Consider the following 18610-nt stretch of genomic DNA (forward strand, 5'->3'; position numbering starts at 1 on the left):
AGCGGTTCAGCCGGAAATTATTCAGGATGCAAGCGGGGCCTGCCAGTCTTTTTTGCGGGCTGCGCGGACGCCTGCCGCACAAATGATCGCTAACCGCATCCTCCTGCAGGTTTAGCGGCAGAGCCTGCAAAGCCCACTTCTGCCCGCTATAGCACATCTGCAGCGAACTGAACGAGCTGCAGACATCGCCTCCATCTCATATTCTCATGCAGTTACACTTACAAATACGTACAAGCTGTGTGTTGCATCACCATCTCTGTTTCTTTTCAACTAGTTTCTACCAGAGACTGAATCTGCACAAGAAGATATGGACACAGCACACACGCTTCAACCACAATGTGTTTTCTGAATAATTTTTGGATGTGTGTGCGGTGTGCCTTGAGCCTTGAGCACATAACAAGGATGTACATACACCACTACCACACAAGGATTCAGCACCACCATCTGATCATTTAGTTTCTTGCCTCCAGCGTCCCAAAGCAACCTTATAACCAACCAAAAGTTTAAAAAAAAAATAAAATAAGAGGAAAAATCATCTGGCCAGTGCGGTGGCGGGGGCATCGGAGGGCTTGGCCTCCGGCGCCGGCGCCGGCGCCGCGACGGGCACCTCGGGCATGGCCGCGGGTGGAGCGGCCATTGGCGCCTCGGCAGTGGGAGATATGGCTGCGGAGGGAGTGGTGACCGGGTCTGAGGTGGCGGGGGAGGTTAGCGCGGCGGCCGTCGCTAGGCTGGCCTTCGAGGACGACTTGTCGAAGCGGCGGCGGCGACGTTCCTCGGAGCCGCACGGATCGCGATCAGAGGGAGGTAAGGACGGCGCGACGGGAGTCTTCGTCTCTTTGCGGGCGTATGCAGGATTTTGCAGGCTTTCTCAATTGCCCACTTACGTTAGCAGGACGGCCCGCTTCAGTCTGCAATAGAAAAAACAAGCTGTCTGCGGTTGTCCAGCGGGTCAATTTTTGCGGGGCGGGCTAAGCAGGTTTGCGGCCAGGCCCGCGCCGCTTGCATCCCTAGAATTTATAGCTGTAGATTATGCAGGACTACCAATGCTATTGATGTCGTAACTGACCGGCAAGTAGTAGTATTTATTATTGGCTGACGTAGTAAATGAGAATTTGTATTCTGGACATCAGGGCCTCGTTTAGATGCTGAAAAAATTTCAACCCAATGAATAGTACCACTTTCGTCTTATTTGATAAATATTGTTCAATCGTGGATCAACTAGGCTCAAAAGATTCATCTCGTGATTTCCAACTAAACTGTGTAATTAGTTATTTTTTTTACCTACATTTAATACTCCATGCAAGCGGCTAAAAATTGATGTGATGGAGAGAGAGTGAAAAAACTTGGAATTTTGGTGGCATCTAAACAAGGCCCAGATAACATCAACCGGTTGATTGGCCCCTCCTAACAATTGAATTTGGGCCATCGGATCTTGCGCGGATGGGCGAGCAGGCGAGGTGCGGAAGGAGAGGGGCCTCCGCTCCGCGTGGTGTGGAGGAGCAGGCGCGCCTCCGCGCGGGCGCCGAGGCGGGGAAGGAGAGGGGCTCCGCGGTGCCAGGCTAGGAAGGAGCAGGGGCGCCGCCGCACGAGCGCCGGGGCGGGGAAGGAGAGGGGCGCCGCCATGCCTGGCCGGGAAGGAGCAGGGGCGCCGTTGCCCCAACGGCGGGCCAAGCTAGGACACCGGAATCCTCCGGACCCGTCGGGCGTGCATGGCTAACCAAAGGGAAGGGAAGGGAACCAGTTGGTCGTGCGTGGCTAATAAAAGGGAAGGGAAGAAATAAGGTTGGCGAGGGTGGGTCCCACTAGAATTTGTTTATAAAATTTATAGTTTGTTTTGAAATTTGTGAATAATTTGATATATATTCTCTTATATCTACAATCTATAGAAATAATTTATAACTTTTTTCTAAAAAATTTGACATTATTTGTATCATCGCCAAACTCAGTTGTTATAAGACAATATAAGTGTATGGGCAAAACTTAGTTGTTAGGAGGGGCTAAAACAACATGTTGTTGTCTAGCACTACCGGAAACAGTAGTTTTGCCGTGTGCCACAAGCACTCGGTAAAGGCCAAAAAACACTCGGCAACGGATTTGCTGAGTGTAACGCTCGACAAAGAGCACACGGCATCTACAGTACCGGCAAACAGTATCTTTGCCAAGTGTTTTCTGTCGGGCACCCGACAAATACTTTGCCGAGAGCTGAAAACGACACTCGGCAAAAAAAAAAGTACGTGACGGAGAGGAAACGGTCACGGCACGTTTGCCGAGTGTCAAAGATGGGCACTCGGCAAAGGTTTCCATTTTGCCGTGTGTCAAAGTTGGGGCCCTCGGCAAATCTGTCCAGTTTGCCGTGTGTCAAATAGTGGCACTCGGCAAACTTACTACTTTTGCCATGTGTCATAGTTTGGGCACTCGGCAAAGATCGTTCTAAAATTGATAGAATTTGACTTGTTTGCCGAGTGTCAGAGGGCGGACACTCGACAAACATGCCATTTTAGTCCCAGAATGCACAGAATGATGTCGTGTGTCCACTTTGCCGAGTGTTTTACAGCTGGCACTCGGCAAAAGGGGTCTTTGCCGAGTGTTATACTCGGCAAAGCTGCCACAAATAATCATTTTATTTGGTTCGGTCACAGCCACGTACCACATTCAAATAAACATCACATCCATCACAAATAGTTCAAAATAGGCATCACAGGCAATTCATATAGATATATCGACAGCACATAGAAGCAAATAAACTTCAGAATCCACAAATAGTAGTCATAGCTCATTCACAACCACAAGTAGTCACAGGTAATCCACAAATAGAAATACAAATAAAATCACAAGTACTTAGGCCACTAGTTCACTACGACAGGGCTTCACTTGGGCCATGAGTTCCACTGTGACGGGGCAGGGGCATGAGGCTTATTCGATGCCACCGATTGATGCTGCACAAAGGAGAAGGGATTGGCATGAAGGTCAACATCGACATGATTAATATCAAGGTAAACACATATTTTAAATAACTGACAATCTCTAGATAACATTTTGAATAACTTTACTCTCTTTCAAAGGATGCAAAGTAAGATTGATTCTGCATAAACTAGATTACAAGGTTGTAAAGCGACTCACAGTGCCTGAAACAGTATTTAGAGCAGGAGGAGGAGGGGCTGGAAACGGTGGTGGAGGTTGACCGATTGCAGCATAAACACCCGTCATATATTCAAACATCTGTAGCTCCATCCTCTACCGCTCTGCCACCATCTCTGCCTCCATCCTCTAGCACTCTGCCTCCATCTTCACGTCTAGCTCCTCCTGGCGTCTCGTTTCTTGTTCTAGCTGAGCCTACAATATTTCATCCCAATGTTACAATGCAATGCAAAAGTATGTAAAAATCATTGAACCATGTAGAATTCGGCCGTGGGCGTATCGCTGAACTGGAACCCGTGCTCCGTGCTCGAATCTGATAGAGAGTGGGAGTACTGGCCATGTTGATGGTGCCGTCGCCAATCTAGAACTGGCCATGCTTCTTGCCTCCTCCCGCCCTCATGACCACTTCTCCATCAAGGTCATGAGCGCTCGGATCGTACTCTGGGCTACGGACCTACCTTGCCATCGATGTGTATCCTTCGAGACGGCTATGGACGGACTCGTTGCTGTACGTCGAGGGCGGGTCCTCTGGGTTGTAGGCGACATCAGACGTCACCTTCCCCTTGTGGGCCAAAGCATATGCCACGAACTAGGTGCAGGACTGGCCACCATGTGACGCCGACCGCAAAAAAGGCAATATGATTAAAAATTATGTAGAGTTGAGCCTTAGAATAAAGAAATGAATTCGCGTACCCATCTAGCCACGTATTCTGAGAGATTGAGGTGGCCTTGATGGTGTGTTGGACCCGGCATCAGCAAACGCCGCTCCCGACAAGCGTTGTGATTCTCCTGCCAAGCGAGGTCGCACCACCTTTCCACCATCCGGGCCCAGCACTGCATATTCGTAGGCGCACCAACACGGAGGCACCTACGTCATCAAGTATATGACATATAAGAAGATGAAATTAAGCGCAATTAATCTCAGAAAAAAAAATAAGTATTAATGTTCTATATTTACCTTCATGTATTGTTCCGAGGTCATGCTCATGGTTCTTGCCGCCCTTTTAGTGATCCTCTCGGCAAGAAATTCCGCGTGGTATTGGATCACGGCCTGGTGCGCCCCTCGTAGTGCATGTCTTTGACAAGTTTTTTGGCAGCTTTGTCAGCCACAGCATCCACCTTAGCCTCGTATCCCTCCTCGCATCTAAAGAAATCCTACATATGTAATGCGATGTATCCAGTCATTAATGTCCAATCAATGCGATGTATTGAGCAATGTAATGCGAGAAAGACTTACCCAAAGCTCGGCCTTGACACGCTGTGCCTTATCGGTGAAACACCTGCCCTCTCGATCAGTGGTGTCGGAGACGGTGGCATAGTGGGCCCAAGTTGATATGAACCCGCTAGGGTTTATGGATGATCTTTCGATGAGAGGCGTGAGACAACTCGATTTGGTGGATGGAGATGACGTTCACGGCTCGACTACAGCCTTCCAAGACTGCGCCTTAGCAACCGATACACCACCTCCAAAGGCCGTCATGATCTTGTGGAGTGCAACAACCAGCCACTAGGGCTCCCGTCCTGCAAGCAATCGAAGAACTAGCAAGAACAATGAAACAAGCACTGAATTTGCAAGATGAAATTGAAAGCCTAAAACTGAATCTTATTATGAGTGGGGTTCCGAAGACAAGGAGACGGGCGGCTAGATCAGCACGCGCGCCTACAAGCAAGTAGCAAAGGCTAAACTTGATCTAAACAAAACCCCAGTGTTCCTGGTGGCGGCTAAGGGGTATATGACGTGTGGAGGACGACCACAAGAGAGTTTGGGTCGTGCTCCAACCCTAGGACGCGTCCCTACTGGACTCTAAACGATACAAGCCTATTGGGCTAACTTAAGGTGGCGCAGCACCATGGACAGAATAGACCTCTCGGTGATTTTTGGACTGTTGACGCCGCTTCTGAGCAGGTATGAGTACGAGGTCAGATCCGTATGAAAGTAGACTTTATTAGCTTTCCAACAAGTCCAGAATCACCCCAATCTGACTCCGTATGTAACCGTGGCGACCGTCGCAAGTTGGAGGTGTGCTGCAGTCCGAATCCAGCCTACGCAAGTCCTTTTCTCTTTCGGTCTTCTCCTTGATTCCTAATCAAAACAAGAGTGCACGTGTCTCCAAGATCTAAACAGGATGGACAAGAGCTCAAGAAGGAACTCACTTGATGATTAACTTTTCGAGCACGAGCACGAGTAATAGGACCAGCAGGTGTCGGCGTGGACGGCGTGGATGTATGATCGGTGTTGATGTCCTCATCATCCTCCCTTTCTTGAATTTGAGTCATCCTCGACTCAAGCTCATCTTCCTCACCCAAATAAGGCTTCAAATCTGCAATGTTAAATGTGGGACTAACCCCAAAATCTGCAGGAAGATCAAGCTTATATGCATTCTCATTTATTCGTTGCATCACTTTAAAAGGACCATCCGCTCTAGGCATCAATTTAGATTTTCTTAATTCATGAAACCTATCCTTTCGCAAATGCAACCAAACCAAATCTCTAGGTTCAAGAATCAATTCCCTTCTACCTTTATCTCCAGCAAATTTGTACTTAGCATTCATGCGCTCTATGTTTTCTTTAGTGGTTTCATGTAGTTTTAGCATCAATTCAGCACGTTTCTTAGCATCAAAATTCAACTTTTCAGAACTTGGCAATGGCATTAAATCAATAGGAGCACGTGGTAACAAGCCATAAACAATCTCAAAGGGACACATCTTCGTAGTAGAATGCAGCGAACGATTATAAGAAAACTCAATATGAGGCAAACAATCTTCCCACATCTTAATATTCTTCTTTAAAATAGTCCTTAACATAGTAGACAAAGTTCTATTCACAACTTCAGTTTGACCATCAGTTTGGGGGTGACAAGTGGTGGAACATAAAAGCTTAGTCCCCAATTTGGCCCATAAAGTTCTCCAAAAATGACTAAGAAATTTAGCATCACGATCAGAAACAATTGTATTTAGCACACCATGCAAGCGAACAACTTCTTGAAAGAACAAATCAGCAATATTTGTAGCATCATCAGTTTTATGACATGGTATGAAATGTGCCATTTTAGAGAATCGATCCACAACCACAAAAACACTATCTCGCCCTTTCCTAGTCCGTGGCAATCCCAACACAAAATCTATAGAAATATCCTCCCAAGGAGCATTAGGAACAGGAAGAGGCATATACAAACCGTGTGGATTCAACCGGGACTTAGCCTTTTGACATGTTGTGCAGCGAGCAACAAATCTCTCCACATCTCATCGCACCTTTGGCCAAAAGAAATGATCAGCAAGAATGTCCTCCGTCTTCTTCGCTCCAAAATGCCCCATCAAGCCACCTCCATGCGCTTCCTGCAGCAACAACAAGCGAACGGAGCTAGCTGGAATGCATAGCTTGTTAGCTCTAAACACAAACCCATCATTGACGATGAATTTGTTCCACGTTTTCCCATCTTTACAATGCAGCAGCACTTCTTTAAAATCAGCATCATGAGCATATCGGTCTTTAATTGTTTCTAACCCAAAGATCTTGTAATCAAGTTGATTCAGCAAAGTATATCTCCTAGACAATGCATCTGCATTGATATTATCCTTCCCTTTCTTGTGTTTGATAACATAAGGAAAAGATTCAATATATTCAACCCATTTTGCATGTCTACGATTCAGTTTTCCTTGACTACGAATATGCTTCAAAGATTCATGATCAGAATGTATAACAAATTCTTTGGGCCACAAATAATGCTGCCATGTTTCTAATGTCCGCACTAGAGTATATAATTCCTTATCATATGTAGAATAATTAAGAATATGCCCGCTCAATTTCTCACTAAAGTATGCAACAGGTTTGCCTTCTTGTAACAAAACACCACCCAATCCAATTCCACTCGCATCACATTCAAGCTCGAAAGTCTTATTAAAATTAGGGAGTTGGAGTAGAGGTGCATGTGTTAACTTATCTTTCAGCACATGGAAGGCGTGCTCTTGTGCTTTGCCCCAAGAAAAGGGAACTCCCTTCTTTGTAAGCTCATTCAATGGTGCAGCAATGGTGCTGAAGTCCTTCACAAAATGGCGATAGAAACCAGCAAGTCCTAGGAAACTCCGCACTTGCGTGACCGTCGTGGGTACAGGCCATCCTTGTATAGCTTCCACCTTGGCTTTATCAACCTCAATTCCCTGTGGAGTGACAACATAGCCAAGAAACGATACTCGATCGGTGCAGAAAGTGCACTTCTCAAGGTTACCAAACAAACGTGCATCACGTAGAGCATTGAAAACAGCACGTAAGTGATCAAGGTGTTCATCTATGGATTTGCTATAAATCAGTATATCATCAAAGTAGACGACAACAAATTTCCCAATGAAAGCACGCAAAACCTCGTTCATTAATCTCATGAAAGTACTAGGTGCATTAGTTAACCCAAAAGGCATGACTAACCACTCATATAGACCGAACTTAGTTTTGAAAGCAGTTTTCCATTCATCTCCCAATTTCATACGAATCTGGTGGTACCCACTACGCAAATCAACCTTTGAAAACACAATAGCACCACTCAATTCATTAAGCATATCATTTAATCGTGGAATAGGGTGTCGATATCGAATAGTGATATTATTAATAGCCCTACAATCAACACACATGCGCCATGTTCCATCTTTCTTAGGCACTAAAATCACTGGAACAGCACAAGGACTAAGAGACTCACGCACATAACCTTTGTCTAGTAGTTCTTGCACTTGTTGCTGAATTTCTTTCGTTTCTTCCGGATTGGTCCTGTATGGCACACGGTTTGGCAAAGATGCTCCAAGGATAAGATCAATTTGGTGCTCAATCCCGCGTATTGGTGGCAGCCCCGCTGGTATCTCAATGGGGAACACATCAGAATACTCCTGCAAAATGTTAGCAACAGCAGGGGGCAAAGAACGTTGCATATCCTCAAATGAAATCAAAGCATCCTTGCATACCAAAGCATAAGCAACAGAGGTGGATGCATTGAACTCATTAATATCAAATTTTGTAGCAAGCATACAGCATCCTTTCAATTTTATCTCATCTTTGTCATCAACAACAGATTTGTCATTTTTATTGCTCTCGCTCTTTGCTTTTGTAGCCTTAGTAACATCAGATTGCATAATAGCTTCAGGAGACATAGGATGCAACACAATTTTTCGATCATGGTATAGAAACGAATATTGATTTGATCTACCATGATGCATCGAATCTCTATCAAATTGCCATGGTCTACCTAGCAGAATATTGCAAGCTTGCATAGGCACAACATCACATTCAACAATATCTTTGTATGATCCGATGGCAAAATCGATTCGCACAAGTCTCATTACCTTTGCCTTACCACTGTTGTTCAGCCATTGGATGTAGTAGGGATGGGGGTGTGGTTTGGTGGTGAGGGCGAGCTTCTATACCATGTCGCTACTTGCCAAGTTGTTGCAGCTACCTCCATCAATGATCATGCGGCACGAACGCTCCTTGATGACACACTTTGTTTGGAATAAAGTGTGTCACTGATTTTGCTCCTGCCTTCTCCATTTGTGCACTAAGCACTCGCTGTACAATCAAGCTCTCATAGTGCTCCGCGTCACCTGCATTAATATGTTCTTCTATGTGTTCCTCACTACCTGCATAGTCAGCCGCAAGCAATGCCAGTATATCTTCATCAAAATCACTAGCAGATGAACACTCACCATCATCTTTGACAATCATAACACGCTTGTTTGGGCAGTCACGCATCATATGGCCATATCCCTTGCACCGATGACATTGTATGTTGCTTGTTCTACCTGTCGATGCCACGGATGAAGTACTCGCAGCCGGCTTTTGCGCTGTCTTCGCTACTGAATTGGTGGGGGCAGCTCGAGTCTTGTCACTAGATGATGGCATAGGAGTACGTGTAGACGGAGTTGTAGACGTGCGCTGCTGCCATGAACTAGCTTTCCCTGCAGAAACATTAGTCCTTGCGCTAGCACGTCGTCCCTGCACTTCCCGTTCAGCTTTACAAGCAAGATGAAACAGTTTGGTTACGTTATTGTATTCTTTGTAAGCGAGGATATCCTGAATTTCCTGATTTAACCCACCTAAAAATCTAGCCATAGCAGGTTCCTCATCCTCCTCTAATTTACAACGCAACATACCCGTTTGTAATTCTTGATAGTATTCTTCTACACTTTTAGAACCTTGTCTCAATTGCTGCAACTCATTTATCATATCACGGGCATAGTAAGATGGAACAAATCTAGCTCTCATGGCTCGTTTCAGCGCATCCCAAGTTTTAGGTATGTTATTAGGATTTTTCTTGCCATATTCGATCCACCAAACAGAAGCAAAATCTATGAACTCACTAGTAGCAGCCCTAACATGTGTGTTCTCAGGAAATTCATGGCATGCAAACTTTTGATCAACAACAATCTCCCAAGTAATGTATGCATCAGGGTCATATTTACCATCAAAAGGAGGTATTTTAAATTTAATCTTACTGAAAGCATCATCATTATTGTGTACCTCACGTCGGCGGCGGCCACCCATACCTCTACGGTTGTGACGTAGGCGACGTCGATCACGAGTGTCTCGATCATCATGTTTAGTATCACCTGTGTATTCTTCATCATAACTACCATCCTCTCGATCTTCCTCCTTCTTTTCTTCTTTATGCTGGTCTTTATCATTGTTGTGGAGGTCATCAAAACGCCTCAGCAGAGCAGTAAGGCTTTTGTCCACACTAGCAATGGACTTCTCCAAACCTGCAAGCTTGTTGTTTGCGGCAATCTGCGTAGTCCTCCAACTGCCCAAGTTTGTCATTTGTCACCTGCAAGTCATTATCAAGTCCCTCCGTGTGCAGCTTCACTTTCCTTTCAAAATGTTGTATGATGCCCTTTGTGCGAGGCAAATGTGGAATTTGGTTATCTCCGTCGGACCCTGGCATGGTTCAAAGACAAAGACAACAAGAAGACAAGTGAAGAAATAAAAGCCCTACAACTACTAGGATGTAGCTACAGCAAGTCGCTCACTCTCCACCTGTTACACAAGTTCTTACCAGTTCTTACCTTGCTCGACAGGAGGGGTCGTCTACCAACAAGTCTGCAGCAATGGATGAAGTGTATCGGTGCCGCAGCACGAGACCTGTCAAGCTGTAGAATATGTGGAGCTATAGGTGGACTGAAACAAGGAATGAACTAGCACCACGTTAGTTACAAAAAGCAAGCTGAATAATCGTTCAACCGGCGGTACTGTGCTGGTCCTAGTCTAGACTGTGCTAGAGACGCGAGCCTGGACACAAAGGAGAGCACAACACACCACCCAAAGTGAACGAAAAATCTCTAAGATCAGCCCCTGTCTCTTCTTTTCTTTTGCTTTTTTTTTCTTTTTTTTCTTTTTTTTTTGAATATATATACATTTTTTTCAGGGGGCACTCAAAACTGATTATATGAACAAGAACACTCCCAAAGAGTAACTCAGCACACACACACACTCTCTCTCTCTCTCTCTAGAGTAAGCCACTCATTTAGATATGAATACTTGCAGCATGGTTAGTTTGATATTTGTACCACAGGGTGAACTGATTCCTCATCCGATTGGAACTTCCAATTCTACTCGGACTTGGCCAACAGCGAGGAATAACCGATTCCTTGATCCGACTCACACTTGAAAACCTACTTGGATTCGGCCAACAGAGAGGAACAGTCGATTCCTTGTCCGATTCAAACTTCAAACCCTACTTGGATTCGGCCAACAGAGAGACTATATGATAGCGCGTGTTGTGATAGGAAAGTGACAAGAACTCGAAACTCTAAGGGAATAAACTAAGACCAGCAATCCGACACACCCGATGCAACCGAATATTCAACAAGCCCTAACTAGGTAGCACTAGCCACGGCTCAAAGGTCTATAGGATTGCAGGAAACTAATCTACTATTTTTTTGGCTTTTCTAGACTATAGGAAAAATAAAACAGTGAAGGATTGGAAGTCTCTCACCGATAAACCTTACTCTGATTACCAATTGATATGAACCCGCTAGGGTTTATGGATGATCTTTCGATGAGAGGCGTGAGACAACTTGATTTGGTGGATGGAGATGACGTTCACGGCCCGACTACAGCCTTCCAAGACTGCACCTTAGCAACCGATACACCACCTCCAAAGGCCGTCACGATCTTGTGGAGCGCAACAACCAGCCACTAGGGCTCCCGTCCTGCAAGCAATCGAAGAACTAGCAAGAACAACGAAACAAGCACTAAATTTGCAAGATGAAATTGAAAGCCTCAAACTAAATCTTACTATGAGTGGGGTTCCGAAGACAAGGAGACGGGCGGCTGGATCAGCACGCGCGCCTACAAGCAAGTAGCAAAGGCTAAACTTGATCTAAACAAAACCCCAGTGTTCCTGGTGGCGGCTAAGGGGTATATGACGTGTGGAGGATGACCACAAGAGAGTTTGGGTCGTGCTCCAACCCTAGGACACGTCCCTACTGGACTCTAAACGATACAAGCCCATTGGGCTAACTTAAGGTGGCGCAGCACCCTGGACAGAATAGACCTCTCGGTGATTTTTGGACTGTTGGCGCCGCTTCTGAGCAGGTATGAGTACGAGGTCAGATCCGTATGAAAGTAGACTTTATTAGCTTTCCAACAAGTCCAGAATCACCCCAATCTGACTCCGTATGTAACCGTGGCGACCGTCGCAAGTTGGAGGTGTGCTGCAGTCCGAATCCAGCCTACGCGAGTCCTTTTCCCTTTCGGTCTTCTCTTCCTAATCAAAACAAGAGTGCACGTGTCTCCAAGATCTAAACAGGATGGACAAGAGCTCAAGAAGGAACTCACTTGATGATTAACTTTTCGAGCACAAGCACGAGTAATTGGACCAGCAGGTGTCGGCGTGGACGGCGTGGATGTATGATCGGTGTTGATGTCCTCATCACAAGTGTAGGCCGACTCGACAGTTCCATCGAACTGCACCAGGCCAGGGAACTTTTCCTTGATCAAAAGACCAAGGATGTCGTTCACATGGCGTGCGTGATCACCCCCACTGACCTTTCTCCATCCCCTATCCAAGTGATTAAGATAAATTATTAGTTTCTATTATAATTTTGAACATATCAAATGAAAAATTAGTGATAACATATAAAGTTACTTAGTTCTCTCCATCAGGTCAAATCAGCAGGCGTCTGTCAAGAGGTATCGGTCGCTTCGGGAGGGTCGAGGGACCTCGCAACCACACACCTGTACTAGAGGAAGAGGTACCCCCTGTCTCCTCCTCCATCCCTGCCTCATCCTGCACCCCTGCCTCCTCCTCCACCTGTACCTCCTCCTCCACCTATACCTCCTCCTCAAAGGATGAGTGAGCGGAAGGTAACTCAGACGATGACGAAGGTATAGGTGACGGTGGCCTCGTCTTGCCTCCACCCTTCGCTCGACCCTTGGGTCTACCCCGAGGGCTCTTCCCGGACCCCTCAGCTGTCGCATTTGAATAAAGCGACGTTACCCTCCTCATACCGCCCACCATTGTTCAATCACCTGCAATTAAAAAGAGTAAATCAATTAGCATAGATAATACATCAAAATAGATGCAAAATAAATAAAACATACTTAGAAAATAATAAATCAATTAGCACGGATCATACATGTTTTAGAAATAATCATCATCATCGGGATTAGCTGGATCATAGGTCTCATCATCACTATCACACATGTCGATATAATCATCCCCGTGCTCCGAAGGAGGAATGTCGTCATCACCGTCGTTGCTTAGATGTAATCACTGAAGTAATTCTAAGTCCTTCACATTCTGAACCTCGTCACCGGCATCCTTGTCAACACCACTTTCATTGTCTACCTCCATTCCCTGAGCATCGGTTAAGTCTATCTCAAAACTCCCTTCGAGCCCATCTTCTTGAAAGAACTCTCCGTCATATGTGTTGGGGTCTATGTTGTAATCTTGATTGATGGGGACAGGTAGTTTACCGTGTGACGATACCTTGTACACAACATCCCAACCCTTAAGATGGTCTATAGTTTGGCATGGGTATGAGAGATAATAAACTTGCATTGCCTGTTGCGCCACAATATAGACATCGTCTCCTGGTAAGACAGATGATTGTCGAATTTTGACTAGCCCAAGATTAGGGGTCCACCTCACTACTTCAAGATCAAATCAATGGCATTTGAATATAACGGGATTAAGAGGTTTGCAACCATGAAACATGAGTTCGTATATTTCTTCAATTCTTTTGTAATACTCAACCCCATCTAAGCCTTGCGTAAAAACTCCGGTATTTGTGATTCTTTGATTGGGCCGACTCTGCTCGTGGCTTGTTGTATGAAAGTGATATCCATTCACGTCATAACTGGTAAATGACTTGACCCTATAGGAACAACCATCGACAACCTATCTCAACTCGGCACTCATAGACGCATCGATTTGTCCTACAAGTTCAAGCAGGGTAGTTCATTATATTAGTCACACGTACAAGCAACTTGTAATGTCAAACTACGTACAAGCCAAAATGGACAGTACCTTCTGTTTGAACCAAGAAATAAAATCAGGCATTCCATTTGCCACACCCTCTCCAAGAAGGGTCGAAGTTTCCTGCGGGGTAGGTTCCCTTGATTCTCGCTAGAATCGTTCATAAAATTCCTAGTACCAACGAGAAACAAGGGAGTTGGACACAGAATTGTGACTACTTGAGAAAAAGTTTGTTGAGAACTTCAGCATGTATGGCTCCACTTCGGATAGGTTGGTCAAGACATATAGCATAATAGTGTCCCACTCTTCATGTTTCAAGGTCTTGTTAGTCGCACCACTTGCACTTCCTAGTTGCCCTCGGAAAATGCTAAGGTTCGATTCATCTTCGCCAACATTGTAACAAGGAAGTGGATTATGCACGCTAGGAAGGTTATCAGCATAGTATTTTGTTGTGAAGTTTGACACCTCCTCCAGAATGTATGCCTCTGCTATGGCTGCTTCAATTTTGCATTTATTTTTACATTTAGTTCGAAGAACCTTTTGAAATCTCTCAATTGAATAGCACCAACGGCCCTGCACAGCCCCCCCCATTCGTGCCTCATACGGGAGGTGCAAAATCAAATGCTGCATCAGATTGAAGAAGCCAGGTGGAAAGATCTTCTCTAACTTGTAGAGCAACACAAGTGTCATTTTTTCCATGTCTGCAACCACGGTACGAGATAACTCCTTAGCACAAAGCTGGCGGAAGAAATTGCTCAACTCCACTAGCACTATCCAGACATGCTCAGGGACATAGCCTCGAACCATCACCGGCAGTAGTCACTCAAGCCATATGTGGTAGTTATGACTCTTGAGCCCGTTGATTCGCATAGTAGCTAAGTTCACTCCCCTCTTCAGATTCACTGCAAACCCATCAGGGAACATTAACGTTTGAAACCATTCTAGTACTTCCCTCCTTTGGGCCCTTGTCAGAACGAAATCGGCCTTAGGCTTTCTCCATGACTTTCTGTCTCTGGGAGGCGCCATGTCTAACTTTGGTCTATTGCATAACCTCGCCTGATCCACTCTAGCCTTAACATTATCCTTTGTCTTATCAGGAATGTCCATGATTGTACCAAAAATTACATCGACGATATTCTTTTTAGTGTGCATTACATCAATGTTATGTGGAAGTTGAAACAACCCCAATTTCCATGAAGGGAAATCCACAGAGTTGAAGTGTAATAAGACCATGGTAGATCATGTTACCCAAATTCTAGTCGAATATCACATCCATACAACGATAATATCAGAGTACAAATAGTGCGGAATTATATAAATTATTACATCGCCGCATTGATGGAATCAAAGGTAGCATTCATTCAGAACAGCTTGATGATAAGATCGCCAAACTCGAGCATAGGCACGAACCCCTCAACTGTCAAACTCCTCGGAGCTATACTCCTCAGCAGAACCTGTATGCCAAAATTTATCAGTACGATTTGTACTGGCCACTCCCAACCCTATGAGCATTGCTTTGTGGAAATTGGATGCAAGTTGGATATAATCAAAAGGAACCTATAAGGCTGGGGTTTCCTATGTATCAGCATATCAGTATTTATTAACAGTTGGTCAAGTTTTAACACCATTCACACACCCATCCCACCCCATTTTCCATTCCAGAGCCAGGTTTTGATCCTGGGAATCGACATACCACCACCTTCACACCATCACCATACTATACCATCGCTCAGTCGATAGGCCAACTCCCTCTCGGCACCGTCTCAAGGCCCGTAGCCCCTGGCTACGACCGAACACTCACTTCCAGGGGGGAAGAAAAGAAGGACTCATCTTACTATCTAGTTTAAGCGAAACACAGGAAAGGTCCATAGCCGACAAGTCGGCACATGTATCGATCGATCAACCATACACTCTGCAGAGGTTTTACATAACCACAAGATCCGCCTTCCTCGCTGACCGTCGTCAACTGGGCTAATTCCGGCTGCTTGCTAGCTTAGGATAATACCACTACCATTCAGCCCTGGTACACCCCAAGTCTAATCTGGGGTGGCTGAAACTATGAGTCATGAGCCAGGTCCACAAGGTCTCCATGAAATCTCGGAAGGGTGTAGGGGAGATCCTTCGCGCCCCGTACCTCCTTACACTGTCCGCTATCAACCTAGCAGTAGTGGCAATATCCTACCAAGTAGTCTGGCCGTCTCGCACCATATAGGGCGAGTGGTATGTAAGGCTTCCCGGTGAATCTGAGTACTAGTAAGTCCTTAGGGGTGACCAAGCCAGAATGTCTTCATCAGGGTTTCCATTTATCGTGCCACCATAGCACCTCCATCCCGGGCTCCTCCCATCACAGGTTCACACCCAGGACCACCTCATATACTATTTACCCACCACAGGTATCCATTCCAAGGGTGCCTAGGTAGCACCACATGGCATGACTTGCCCTAGGCTCATCGTATACTCCAACTTGGTCGACACAACCCTCACCCTCTACACACCCAAGTCACACATACGCAGCACTCTCCCCGTAGTCCAAAATACACCACGCATTAATGTAGTATAAGCGTAGTAGAAGTACAAGCAAATAAAATATAGCAGTAAGCATGTGTCTAACCTAATAGCAGGGTATGCAGGGGTATGGTTGTGTCAAGGTAAAGGCCATCAAGAAAGCATACTACCATGCAAGTCATATCATAGTATGATCATAATAGTAAAGTAAAGCAATAGCAGTTCTACATTAGCCATGCGTAATAGGTGCTACGAGATTGGGTGGGATGTGGCACCTTCAGTGTAGTCGTCTTTGTACTCCTCACGGTACTCACGATCCTCGTCTATCCGATTCTCCTCCGAGTCTGCAAACGATCGCATTATAGTCACGTTATCGACGTCTATAGAATAGCACAAAGAAGCAATGAAAATTCAAAAGAGCCAAATGCACTCAAACATGGGTTCATTGCGTAGAGCTTGATTTTAGATGAATTTTGGTCCTAGTTTCATATTTTTCTGAGGTCATATGAATTAGTTATGAATTTCCGAAGTTTAAATCTATTTCTGAAAATAGAAAAAGGCTGAATTAATCCTGGGCTGACACGTGTCATGCTGTGGTTGGTCCACATGGCTTGCTGACATTAGCATGACATCAGCATCATGGCTCCGAGCTGACAGGTGGGGTCCAGCTGACGTCAGCATGACATCATCACGTCATCCACAACGACAGGTGGGGCCAAAGGCTATTGGGTCACTAACAGGTGGGTCCGGTCAAAGTCAACGTCAGTCAACAGTGAGTCAACGGTCAACAGTCAGGGTCACTGACATGTGGGGACTGGGCTGCTGACGTCAGCAGCTGATGTCAGCGTGACGTCAGCATGACGTCACCCTGGCTGCATGGGCTGCTGACATATGGGTCCCGTGTGACGTCATTACGACGCTAGCATGACGTCATCGTCTAACATGGGGGTCCAGCAACACTGTGTCGCTGACATGTGGGGCCAGGTCAACGGTCAATGTTGACCAGTCAACGGTCAATACAGGCCGGGTCCGAACTGGGCCGGTTGGGCTTCGGGTTGGGCTGAGCCGGGCCGGACACGTGGCACGCTGTGACACTGCCACGTCATGGTCATGGGCTCTTATTGGGCTTCGTCCACAGCGCGGCTCACACCGTGTGGCTCACGGTGGACCAGCGCTCATGGTCCATGGACTTACGGCAGGGCGCATGGTGGACCAAGTCCACCGTCTCTTCTCCTTGGCTCGGCTCACGTGCACCGAGCTCACGCATGGGTGGCCGGCGAGGGGGTGTTCCCCTGTTTTCTTCCGCGGCGGTGCTCCCGTCGGCGGCGAGTGCCCGGTGAGCCTCCGTGGCAGTGCTGGTGTCCAATTGGGGAGGGGGAAAGCTTCCCCGGGTCATGGCGGTCATGATCCTAAGGTCTAAGTGGTGGTCGAGGTCCTCCAGTGCGTTGGCCACGGCGGTCGGCGGCTCGACAGTGCTCGCCGGTGGTGAGGCCGCGCACGCAGGCCCTCCAGTGGCTAGTGCTGGGCAGATGAGGCTTCTATGGCTTCGTGTGGACGCGGCGCGGGTGTCCCGAGCTCGAGGCGGGGCTTTGGTTTCTCGGTGGCCGGTGGGGGCTCCAGCGGCCATGGCGACAGGGTGACGATGGCGATGCGCACGGGTGATCAAGGGGGCTCCCACGGGGTGGTCACGGCATGGTCGTGGGGTGTGCGTGGATGCGTGTGTTCCTAGTGGCCAGAGACAAGGCGCTAGCCTACGCGCTCCAGGTGTGGAGCGCCATGGCCGACGGTGAGGTTCGGCGGCAGAGAGAGACCGGAAGGGGGGGCTCACCGTGGGTGGCGTGGAAGAATGGATGGTGGTGCCGTGTCAATTCGAGGCCGTGTAGCTCCGGTAGCCGTGCAGTGCCATGCCGAACCGCGTCGATGATGTAGACGACGGTGTCGCCCTTGGCTCCGGCGACTTCGGCGAGCTTTTCCCCTTCGCAGCGGCATTAGCATTTCCCCCCTTTCTCCCCCACTCTTCTCTCTTGGCTCAGGTGTGCTGTGGTCGGCCACCATGGTGGCGGCGGGGTGTTGGGAGAACCCTAGGGCTCTGGGCGTGGCTTTATAGCCGGAGTTCTGAGCTCCATCTTCGGCGGATGGGCAGACGGTTGGTGATGCACCGTGGGCATCGAACGACATTGCGGCGTGGGGTGGTTGGCACAGAGGTCACGTGGGTGATGCGCCAAGGGGGAGACAGGACCATGCCCCAGGCATGACCCCTGGCCCGCCCCTGCCACCGCTGTCGGCTCTTGGTCGCGCAGCGATTGAGCACGGTGTGGAGAAGAAGAATAGGAGGGCTGACATGCAGGGTCCAGCGGCAGCAACTGCAAGTGAGACGGGGAAACACGCGGGCGTGGGCGACGTGTGGCTGATGCATGGGGCCAAGTGGCAGCGGCAGCTGGCGAAGGCAGCAGGGCGCGTGGGCATGGGCGACGCACTGGGCCGCGAGCTGGGCTATTGTGTGCGAGTTG

The 18610-nt window shown here is 47.3% G+C and overlaps 1 protein-coding gene across 1 annotated transcript; it reads right to left on the reverse strand.

The window, feature by feature from the left end:
• Nucleotides 1-532: 532 nt before the first annotated feature.
• Nucleotides 533-17727, reverse strand: LOC136469791 (predicted GPI-anchored protein 58). Its single transcript, XM_066467852.1, has 2 exons — nt 17349-17727; nt 533-834 (listed from the first exon to the last, which is right to left on the reverse strand). Exons 1-2 carry the CDS (start codon nt 17725-17727, stop codon nt 533-535), a joined length of 681 nt encoding a protein of 226 aa, XP_066323949.1.
• Nucleotides 17728-18610: the final 883 nt, after the last annotated feature.

This window comes from Miscanthus floridulus, chromosome 8, assembly GCF_019320115.1.
Source record: "Miscanthus floridulus cultivar M001 chromosome 8, ASM1932011v1, whole genome shotgun sequence".
Taxonomy (NCBI): Eukaryota; Viridiplantae; Streptophyta; class Magnoliopsida; order Poales; family Poaceae; genus Miscanthus; species Miscanthus floridulus.

Excerpts from the sequence above, each read along its gene's own strand:
- LOC136469791 (XM_066467852.1), bottom strand. The coding sequence starts at position 17,727 with ATGGCCGCTGGAGCCCCCACCGGCCACCGAGAAACCAAAGCCCCGCCT. Across the intron at positions 835-17,348 it reads CATGCGTGAGCTCGGTGCAC|AGACGAAGACTCCCGTCGCG; the intron begins GTGAGCCGAGCC and ends ACGCCCGCAAAG.